Genomic DNA, 12,172 nt, shown 5'->3' with positions numbered 1-12,172 from the left:
AGTACTTGAGCAATTTTTAAATGATATTTTAGTGTTAAAAGTAACGGACTTCTGGACTTATAGCCTTATTATCTTGTACTTAATAACTTTGCTGTCATTAACCCTAGAATCCTGTTAAAAAGTTCACAAAGCTTAAAATTGTTTAGCTATTCTTTTAGAAAAGTGAATAATTGAAAATCATATGCATTATTTGTTAAAAAAAACTCCATTAATGCAATAAGTTGACTGTGGATTTGTTGAGTATAACATTGGATTGATAACCTCCCGCTTATCCTGGCGGGTATACTACACTCCCCAGGTCTAGTTGCGCCTAAAACCCCCCCTAGCCTTAATTCCTAGCTGCCCCCCATTATAAAATAAAAAACTTAATAAAATGGGTTTACGAAAGCTACCATCTTTTGCTGGACTAATAGTGATCTCAATTTCATGAGGATATAATATATACTTACCCAGACAGCACTCATGGTGTAATACACATGTATTACATGTAAATTACACATGATACAGCTATAATACATATGTGTTATGCCAGGTGTGCTGTCTGGGTAGGGCTTTTAATGAAAATTTATATTTATGGAGATATAAACAATTGAATTCATAACTTTCCATTGTGATTCCTCATGGTACCAATTACTCCATTCTAATATTGAGAAGTGATGGAACACTGTGCAATCATTGCTTCAGACATTTATGGAAGTCGATTAAAATTAGATGTAAATGGCAATGAAATGAAGCTTCCACAGGATGGAATCAGAGCTCCTCCACGTAGTCCCCAAGGAAAAAGGTGCCAAAACAATTAGGCTTGTTTAATGTGGATTTATAAGGACATCAGATTTGAGTACACCAAAACTGTAATTATAATGGGACTTGCGGAAGATATTCTTAGATTTCCTTAATATGCTCATAACTTCAGTTTGAAATACAAAAGAAGAAAAAGTGGTGTTTCAAATGAAATGCTCATTATGGATATGGTATCGAATGGTACTCAGTTTTATTGACAAAAAACTTAATTACTAGATTCATTTTCCACTCACATTTAAAACTGGAGTATTTTTTTTCAAATTAGAGATGATGATTCATGAAGGTAATAACAGTTTTAATTTGAACACTTAACCTTTTCACATGGAAATCAAAAACTTTATTTAGAATTTGGAAACTCCTCAAACAATGCAAGTATTAATAACAGATGGAATAAACAAGTAATGTAACTTGGTAGATTGGACTTGGGAAAAATGGCACTGTAGTATATACAAACACTGATATTATTAGTGATTGTGTATCTATTTTGAGTGTGCAAGCCCATGTATACATTTTTATATACATGAGAATTCATACACACAAGCAAACACACTCACATACTCACTACCAAACCAAAATACACAAGTTTTGATATATATTCATATATTTATATATGTATAAGACAGGATTTGTCCATGAGAAAAACGTTCAGTGCAAGAATAAAACTTAATTCATGATATTGCAATGAAAGCATTTCTTATTGGAAAGGCATGTCATGATTCTATAAGCATTAGAGGGTGTCTCAAGGCAAGAGTAATGGACGAAGAAGTATCAAAACAAAACATATAACAACGTCAGACCTCCTTCAACCTTCAAGGCCCAAAGAGGCAATGTATCTTATGCTTGCTTTATATGAATTCCTATCTTGTGACACATGCAGCAGTCCAAACTCCCTTTTATGTGAGTAGATCTTATAATGTTCGAATTTAAAAACTATAACGTAACCGGCAACCATATTATACTGCACATATTTATATCTCAATAGTCCACTGATCCATCAGCAATTTTGTTGAAGGTTATTAAAAGTGAAAAAACACTTTGAACAAAACTCCAGGTTTTTTTTACTAAGTCATTTATAAGGATATGAAGTTAGGTTGTGAGACCACTGAGGAATTTTACAATGGTAAGAAATCAAAAACATACAATGTCACTGAGGTGACAGGAAATAAGCAGTCGTACACACATTAAGAAACTTTTAAAAACATTAAAATTTAGCTTTAAACCTCAAGTTGTGTACAGGATATATGGATAACTTTCCTTATTAGTGTTAGTTTACACATTTAACCAACACCAGAAATGTCGAAAATTTATAGCACTTTTGTGTTCTGAAGTGTACTCGAGATTATCCTATAATAATTGTTAGTAATCATACTGTTGCAAGAATCAAATTACACAGTGCTCAAAATGGGGGCGAGAGCTTTCATTTTTAAGAGTCACATGGTGTCAATTGTTGGCCATCGACTTGCGCAAAAACAACATCACTTAAATTCCTCATAGACAAGTCAGTAAAAGAAAATTGAAATGTACACGATCAAGATGACACATCACCATGCATTAAAATGGGGATGATTATTTCAAAAATCCTCAACTAAGCAATCAAAATGCTGACCAATAACTTTCAAATCACACCAAATTCATCAGACACACTCATTGATCACAAATGGAAAGTAAAAAAAAAACAATCACAAGCAACTTACACAACAGTATAACAGCCAACAACGGGCCACAACCCTATTAGGAAAAAAAATGTTTGTTGACACCCACCATTTTGAACAACTGCTTGGTTTCCTATCATCAAAGGTCAGCTAGGGATCAATGATTTATTTCAATGAATTTATGAATTTCAATCTGTCACTGTGGGCATTTCATATTGACATCACCACCGTCATAGTCACACATGCACTCCCAATCAATCAGATAACATTCCCAAGAGGAACACATTAAACGGATGACAGTCAATGTCATCGCAATCCTCACAATATGCATTCTTAGGCACAAAACACATTTTATAGAGGACAGGAGGCAATTTTTTCACTCCCACAGCAGCAGTACAATGCAATCGTGTGTCATTAAAACCACACTTAATGAATGCAGGTGATGTCTGAATGCAAATAATTATGACTAGTTAACTTTGGTATGAAAAAGGGACTGTATACAATTTTATTAATTACGTTTATATATTATTTTTAGCTATATATATTAATGAATAAAGTTAAGAGAACTAAATATGGCAAACATTCTGGCAGCCAAAACCATTTATACCGCCTCCATACAAGATAAATCACTACAAGAGCCTAATGAAGGCCAATTTTCATAAGCAGTATGTCATTATATAAAAAAATGAGATGCCTTACACGAATTCTATTATACAAGACCAATATGATTAATTACTCCACTGGTTGCCTCATTTACGCATTCATGTTTCATATAGAAATACAACATCACACATTCAAATTAACAACCTGTATGTTAGACTACAACTAGAGCATTAACCAAAGGGGTTTCTTCAATTTGATAAAAAAGGGAAACAGATCAGGAGGCTGCAAAACGCAACCAGATAACAAATGTTGCACTAGAGGCAACGTCTCTCTTTTTTAAAGGAGAACAGGCCACTCCTCTTGCCTCACTTGCGTACATTTTCCGAGGGACAGGTGCCCAGCACCGACCCTCTCATACTGCCAGGAGCATTGCGCGACCCCACACCCGCAACCCCTTCCCAACGCCGCCCACAATGCTCTCCCCTCTACCTCTCCCCTCTCCCCGAACACTGCAGCAAATCTTCTGCTCACTCTCATCTCCCCTAGCTCAACTCCTCCAAGACCATCCTATTCCTCCCACTTTCATTTCAATAGCTCACACCACCATAGAACCATCACAGACCAAAAACACCACCACATGTTGCAAAGAGATTCACTGACCCGCTCAAAAAGCTTTCATATCACGCCAATATTTCTCATTTCTGGATGTGCGGCCGGGTGCCTGGGAGGGGGGGGATGGTTTTCGAGGGGAGGGACTCGTCACGCGTGTCGGGGTGTTGGGAAGGAGTTGGCTAATTCCCACCGACCTGAAAACACTTTGTGTCCCTTTGCAAACCCACTCCATCTCAAAAAAGTTTTCATTTTCCTTGAATTCAGTAAATGATTTCAATAAATACAAGGAGAAAGATGTTTGTTGTTGTTTTAAACATTTCAAATAGCATGAAGTATTGGGATTGTTTTATTCACATCATACCTCAAAAGACCAACATTACTACTCCAAAAGTTTTCCACGATGCTTCAAAGAGCACCTGTTAGGTGATAAGGGCAGATACGCCTCTCCAAGCCACCCGAAAGAACACATTTATAACAACATTGGCAAGATCACACACTCTTTTGTGAAACAGTCCCACGTGAATACTGTACAATGAAATTACAACCACGAGAAAATTACAATGAGGGAGTAAGGGAATTTATCCTTTAATGTATAGTAAAAACATGCAATGCAGTAATTTGCAATGAGAGTTTTAACTTCTTGGAGCCAGGATTTATTTAAGTGACTTTTTCATTTCTCCTCCTGGTCCTGGCATTAAAAACAGCCGCATTAGATAACAATGCAGCTTTAACTATGCTTTCCCAAATGCTTAATTTACAAGAGGAAGGGATATTTTTTTCTGGATCATTATTACAACACTGAGAAAGAAAACTGCTCAAAGAGTATCAGGGTAAAAGATGGGGGGTGTTGGGTTAAGTCTTCAGAAATCTCACAAAAATGGAGAAACACAGTGAAAACCTCATTGGCCATCATTCTGAGTACATGTGTTAGGAGAAGAGATAAGTGGAGCTTTGAAAAAATGGGTAAAATGGTGTTTATCCCACATTGCAAGGCAAAAGTGGTTTACCGTTAAAGACAGAAAATCAGATAATATTAACTCCTCGTTCAACTGTAGAGGTTTGAAAAAATGTTCTTTTCATACGAGTTTAACAATTATTCCAAGAGATGTGCTGTACAACTGGAGAGTGCACAAAAACTTCAAAGCTTTATATGTCATTTTTTTCCAACACTGCATGAAAAGACAACAAAGCTGTTTCTCTACCAGCTATGCTGAAAGATTACACACGTCATATGAAGTATATAACTGTACAGGAAACATGTACATGAAGTAGAGTCCGCCATCAGTCTAAAGCAATACCGTTCGCCATCTAGCGCCTCACTGCCCACTGTCCCACCCATTTACACACTGAAAACAGTCTCTCTTAAACAGGGAACTCTATGACAGGCTAAATACACGCCCTCCCTACAATAATTACACCAATTTTTTTACTCTCACTTTGGAGTTACAATTAAAGAGATACAATTTTTTCATCACTTAAATAAACATCTAGTAAGAGCACTAGAAAGAGGAGTCGCAGAGTAAACAAAAATATATTTTTTTAATATTTATATATATATTCATATTCATAACATAAATTCTTAGTAGTTTAACAGTTATTAAGAAAATACATTTTGAGGGCCTGGGAAAATAATAAATACAAAATTCTCGACAACACGGGAAAACTCTTCATTAACAGACCACAGAGCAGGGTAGCATATATCAGGGGGACAGTAGGGCATTGCCTCGTTTCCGCAGCATCAATTGCAAGATGCAAGTACCATGAAAAAACCAGCAGCACTCTGCCACCTGATATTTTTTTCTTTTTTTAAAACACTTCTGTACAAGAAAGAATAAGTACAACTTGGTAGCAAAGAGATTTTTTTAGCAAGAACACATAAAAAATCATATGCACAATTTTTTATATTATTTTATTTTTGAGATTTTTATTTATATGTGAATTTACCAGGTAAGGCAATGGAAATATGGAAAGCTTGAAATATTACGCAAGTGTTTCCCCACGATGCACGACACACCGCCAAACAAACTTGACTCATTTTTAGGCTCTTGGGACGAGGAAGGTGAAGGCAAACGAAGCAGTCCCTCCGTTTGGAATGGTCCTGTTAGAAGCCAACCAACCTGGCCTTGCACTAATAGCCTCCATTACACCTTCCCTCCCACTCCAATGACCCTGACGAGGGGTCGACACCCAAATTCCACCTATTTCAAAGTCCCAGGCTCCATCCTCAACCCTTTATATGTGGGTGAACCCTAACCAGTGGGCTTTGGTGGGTTGGGGAGGGGGGAGCGGGAGGGGACAACCAGTGCCAAAGCCACTTCCTGCTGGCGGCCGCAAACGACTGCACTCTCGTGCATATAAAGAGAGTAATAGGACTGGGAGTAATGTAGTATGCAGGACTCGGTGTGAGGGTAGAGATGTTTCGAGACTATTACGATTATCGACTGGCTGTAATGACATGCTGAGAACCCGAAAATTAGCTTTCCAAAGAGTCAAATGGGATGGTCAACCCCTATTTCATTCCTCTGGGCAGAACTGAAAACATCTGGACTTTCACGGCAACATGCTAGACTTGGCGACCTTCCGGGGAACTCATTTTTTGAAACTCAAACAAATCCACAGAGGACGATCATTGCAGAATCTAGATGGCTTAGCCCCCAACTCGTCGCCTTTGCATGTGCGAGGAGGTCTGCTGTGCTGAATGACCCAAGTTTCCATTGCCTCCTGGTGAGATGGTGGTGATGATGATGATGATGACGGTGTCGCATCCCTTGGTTCCCCCGCCAATTCATTCCCGTGGTTCCGGGATCTCGGCAGGGGGGACCAGAGAGTGGTATGGGGGGAGTGGGAGGGGGGGGAGGAGCAACAATTGGAGAAGCGGGAGGTCGTGAAGAGACCATTGAGTGGGCGGTGGTCGAAACGGTGGGAGCCGCAGAACCCATGCAGAGAGAAGGGGGGGGGAAACAGCCATACGCCTGAAAGAGGACCAAGTGCATTAGAGACCAAAGCACATACCAAAAAAAACCTTAGCATGATTAGAATTGGCATGACTCAGAGGTTCCCACCTCTAAATTCCTCCCTATCACTGCATTCTGTCACCCTGATATCTTGTGATCATGAGTGCTCAACTTGTTCAAAGTGTAAAAAAGTCTAGATCCCCTGAATATTCACTGAGGACGGGAAGGAATGGGAGTTTTCACATTGAATTGAATTCTTCTGATCAGACTTCTTTTCATATGGTTGTTTCTGATTTGTTTGCAATGCGATCAGAATAATTTATGACTAAAACTATGTATTGTAAATTGTGTTTTGCTCCAAGGGTATACCCAGAGCATGAATAAATATACCGTATTTCTGCGTACATAGTCCCCCTCTGCATATAGTCCCTCCCCCCTCATTTTGAGGCCTGAGTTTCAGGAAAAATAAAAAAAACTGCGTTTGAATATAGTCCCCCCTTTGCTTTTACAATGGCCATTTTTGGAAAAAAAGGGGGGACTAAATTCAGACAAATACATAATCTATTCTATTATAACCATTATAACCGATAACATGGTTAAACATACCTCACCTCACCAGGAGATATTGAGGGGTGTTCCTCAAGGCTCCATTCTTGGGCCCCTGCTTTTTTTGTTATATATCAATGATCTACCCTCACAATTAAAAGGAAATATTTTTATGTATGCTGATGATACAAATCATCTACTGAAACATGATGGCAATATTGTTGTTCCCACTCAAAATGCTGTCATCAAAATGGAAACATGGTGTTCAACTAACAAAGTGGCTATAAATAAATCCAAGTCTTCCTTTATATTTTTCCATCCTACTCAAAAAAAAATTGATTACAGCCCTTATATTAAATTTTCGGATTGTACTGTTAAGCGGGTTACTGATACCAAATTTCTAGGCATCTCCATAAATGAAAATCTAAACTGGGATACCCATATTAATTGTATTTCATCCTCGGTGGCTTCAGGCTGCTACTTAATTAGACGGGTGATTCAGCTCACCAATATAGAAACAGCTAAATCAATTTACTATGCACATATTTATAGTAGATTAAAATATGGTATTTCAGCCTGGGGTCACTCCCCTAAGTCAGTCCGTCTTTTTAAACTACAAAAATGGTCGGTAAGAATATTATGCAAAGCTAAAAAACAAGCTAGCTGCCGTAATCTTTTCAAAAGGTTACAGATCCTTCCCCTTCCTTGTATATATATTTATTATGCTGTGATGTTAATTAGAGAATTTAAACAAAAGTTGTGCCTTTCCTTGAATAACGATATTCATGATTATCATACAAGAAGTAGAAATGAGCTCGCAGTGAGGCAACAAAATCTTTCTCTCTTTAGTAGAGGGCCTATCAATATGAGTATTAAAATTTATAATAAATTACCTAAATCAATCAAAGACGAAATCAGACCTGGCCTTTTCAAAGCAAAATTAAAAAAATATCTTTTAGATCATTGCTACTTTTCAATTGATGAATTCTTTGAGGATGCCTCGCAACTTATGTAATATATATATATATATATTGTAATATATTGTGAGTTTCTTTGTATTTTTGATTTGCTTTTTATGTTTTCCTGACGGGTCCTATATATGTATATTCATATCTTTTGTGTGACCAATAAAATATTATTATTATTATTATTATAAAACTTTTCTTTCTAAGAAATCTATGACCCCTTGTAGTGAGCTAATGGAATAAAAACATTTAAACGCAACCAATAATTCCATCAACTGGAATCAAAAGTTCAGAACAAAAGACAATCAGAATAAATCTGATTAGTCTCAAGTACACCTCACAGGTGATCAACTACCAAAGATACCGTGGTATCTTCTAACCTTGCACTGTATTAATGGCTTTGAAGTGCAAGATGGTCTTCAATGTTTAAATGTCCAAGGTTTAAAAGAGAAGTTTTGTACAGTTTAGCTTGGACTATCCATCATAATGCAGGTGAAGGACCAAATGGGTAATTGAAAGACACAGATAATCCATTCATAATATGGTCTCATTCGTAGATCACCTTTCTCCAAAATGTTTACTAAGGTTTCCTTCAAATCCTCTCTCTTTTACATAAATTTCCATTGAAAAACCATCCGTTTCGATTCTTTTAGTGAGGCATTGCAATTTTAAACAAATACATATTTATTTTATGCTTGACACACTTTACCATGTTTTCAAAATTCGCTAGTTCAACACTGCTTAATAATTGTTTTGAGCCAGGAAGGTTAGGAACAGGAGGAGGGGGAGGTCCACATATATATCACACACATTACATTAGCATTGATATAAGATAGGGGTGGCAGTTTCCATGCGAAAGTTCCCTAACCCACCAATCCCTATATTTTGCCACCCTGAAATCTTGCCATCATGCAAATAACATTGTAAATTCATCATATAAAAAATTGACTGAGGTAAAAATCATTTGCATCAATGGGGATTTAAACCTATATGCCCTGAATGAGCACCAGGTGCTAAACTACTACAGCTACTAGGGCATCATTTTTTTCCCAGTGCAATATTTCGGCTTAAGAGAACATGGTGTACTTGAATATTTGTAATTTCCAAGTCAAGCAGAGGGAATAAAAGTCTTAGAAATATGTAATCATCTTCATTTTACCTGTATAGATTTTTCATCCCTGTATATTGCGTAGCAAAAGTTAACCACTATTATACAGTCGTCATGAAGCCGCTGGAGATTAGTGGGTTGCAATTGTATACACCTGCCAGCAGGGTCTGCTAAGAGGTTATGTGGGGAGGGGGGTGAAGAGTTGGTTTGGGAGGAGAGTGAGAAGATCACAGTAAAAGGTAGGGTGTGCTGGGTAAAACAAGTGAGTAAAACGATAAAAATTCACACATAATTACTTAAAACATAAAATAGGCCAAATAGTAAACTTCACAAAGAAAATATTTTGAGTCACTAGTTAAAACCAGTGAATTGTAACTCGTAAATTCCTAACTATTATTTACTGTCAAAACAAAAGGGACTCGTATTATTAAAAACTAAGATAAAATGTTAAAAATTTGTATAATTTTATCAAAAGCAAAATGAACCATGGAAAATTTGGATAAAAATGAATTTGATGTAAATCGATAGATTATTATGTTCACTCACTCAGTGATTCAACTCAAAGGTTTGTTTGGATAGGTTAGGGTAGAGCTAACCCTAAACTTAGCCCCAGACATATGAACCCCACACATCCAGGTGAGGGGGTGCTAGTTCTTTTCCTTGCATTTCAAGGATTTTGATTCAAAGGCATCATCCGGGATTTAAATGCAGGACCCATCATGCAATAGCCAAGTGCTACATTGACGCTCTTCCAGGTACTGAAATCCAGACACCCACCCAAGGCAATCCTTTTCCTTCCACCACTCACAATGAACATCGATGACTTGAAAAGATTCGACGCTTTGCAGGAAACTCAACAAAGGTGACAGATGAATTCCTTTCTTAAGAGACTTTTCAAGGCTCAATGACATCTCAGCCAACCAGCCAGCATTTCCTGAATAAGATTTTCTTATACTGTGCTTCTTTTAAACCCATTACTGATATTTCCAGCAGAACTACACCTTCTCCTGCTTCCCTGACACATTAATCCTTTGTTAGTTGTTTTCTCTCCGGGGCATTTTAAGAAATAATTCATTGAAGACGTCACCTGAAGATAATAAAAAATTTGCTGATACTGGTCTTGAAGTGAAATTTAAGTATTTGTGGAAAATTTCCAGTAACTTTGAATTTATAAACACCAGTGATGGGTTGATTCCAAAATTTTAACGATTCTAATCCCGATTCTGACATTTCGATTCCAATTCTACCGATACTGATTTAATCGATTCTTGCACCATAGGCTCCAAGAAATATATCACTTAATTTCAGGAAACAAGACAACCACTTTAACATTTATTACTCTGTGAAAGAATCAGTAGACAAAAGCATATTTCATAACTATGTCATTAAAATATAATAGCTAAATTTCAAAACATAACTGAAAAGTGGTGTTATCTCATAGGTTTAGAATATAAGCACTCATGTTTAAATTTAAGATAAAACCATCACCTTTAATATCTATCTTTTATAGTTAATATCTTATTATTATTAATAATGTCTCACAAATTTAATCCCCTTTTACATATTTTAAATTTTTGCTCAGTAAGCAAAGCATCTTCGCTACTACTATCAGCCTAGGGTAGGAGATGCAAGTCTTCCAGTATTTCCCAGGGAAGGAATTTGGTGGTGCATTCATCTTTGATAAATAAGCTTCCACTTCAGCTTCAGCAGTGTATGCGACGGTGACTTTGGGTACTTTTCCAAATGCATCACTGTATCTTGACCATATACCTGTCACAGGCTCCCTGGCCTGCATTTGCTCCTCCGGAAGTGGTGTGCCACTTAGAATCTATATTCAATGTGTTTTGTTATTACGATTACGTGATGTGAAAATTCAAATGACTGTTGTAAACGCAGTTGTGTATAAATTTACAGTTTGAAGTACTACTGGAATCGAATCGATTTTTCACCTTGGCAAGTACTCATTTTCGATTCCGGTTCTTGGCCAAGAATGGAAGAATTGAGATATCGAACCAACCCATCACTAATAAACACGTTAAATACCACCAGATTAAGCCTGAAACACCTATTCACTCAGTGGGATAAGGCGCTCTGCGAATAGAGTGAATAGGGGGAGGACTCACCCAGCGCATTCCACTTCCTCCACTCACGAGTGGGCATTGCTTGCCGAGGAGGCAGAGTGGGAGTTTGACTGCGATGCAGAGGCGCCGCTCCCGCCCTGACCTCCGCTCCCCGAGGTGCTCCCGGGCACCCCCTTGCCCTCCTCCGAAGACACGGGCGTCGGCGGGGCATCCTTCCTTGGGGGCATCCTCTCGTTTATGGCATCCAGGCCCTTTGCCTCCTCAAACGACGTGATCTTGTGATTGGGTGAGAATCCTTGAAGAGCTGCACGGAAAGAAGGACATTAATATCAAAGAAAGAACGTAATAAAAAAGATTAAAATTAAAATTAGCAGTTCACTATTATTATTACTAAAGGTATTCCACAGGTAACTTTAGGTTTGAGTGATACATTTTGTAAATCACTCAAGCCCATTCCCCATCCCATTTATAATTTCCCTCTCCAGTACGACATAAGACCAATCATTTTCCATTCTATCCATGAACCCAATTCTCTTCCAATTCAATTATTTTTATTTGAGAAGGAGTTATAGGATACATTGTGGTGATGAAAATGAATGTCAAAATTAGAGTTCAAAAAAGAAAGATGATATTAGACACACAGGTAGTGAGGAAACAAATAAGTGAATTTGTGCCTGCTGACATTTAGAAAGGTAAGTGCCTAAAAGTGCCAGCTCAGCAGCGAAAGTTGCCAAGAGGTGCCAACTCAGTAAGCTGTGTTTATTTTCAATGCGTGTCAGAGAAATACTTATTTGCTAACCCTAGTAATCCTAAAAATGAGTGTTTTCATCTGCAATTAAAGTCAACTGAA

The 12,172-nt window shown here is 37.5% G+C and overlaps 1 protein-coding gene across 6 annotated transcripts in view; it reads right to left on the bottom strand.

Moving 5' to 3' along the window:
• Positions 1–967: 967 nt before the first annotated feature.
• The window catches only part of LOC124160228 (serine/threonine-protein phosphatase 2B catalytic subunit 2-like), a 517,396-nt gene continuing 506,191 nt past the window's right edge, over positions 968–12,172 (bottom strand). For all 6 annotated transcript variants that reach the window (XM_046536039.1, XM_046536041.1, XM_046536036.1 and 3 more), the window contains 2 exons: positions 11,365–11,626; positions 968–6,640 (listed from right to left, as the gene is read on the bottom strand). In XM_046536039.1, coding sequence (XP_046391995.1) covers positions 11,388–11,626 — 239 coding nt within the window. In that variant the 3' untranslated portion in view covers positions 968–6,640; positions 11,365–11,387. The remainder of the gene's footprint in view (positions 6,641–11,364; positions 11,627–12,172) is intronic.

Source organism: Ischnura elegans, chromosome 6 (genome assembly GCF_921293095.1).
Source record: "Ischnura elegans chromosome 6, ioIscEleg1.1, whole genome shotgun sequence".
Taxonomy (NCBI): domain Eukaryota; kingdom Metazoa; phylum Arthropoda; class Insecta; order Odonata; family Coenagrionidae; genus Ischnura; species Ischnura elegans.
The sequence above is the reverse complement of the archived record's forward strand: the minus strand, read 5'-3'. Positions and strand labels throughout refer to the sequence as shown.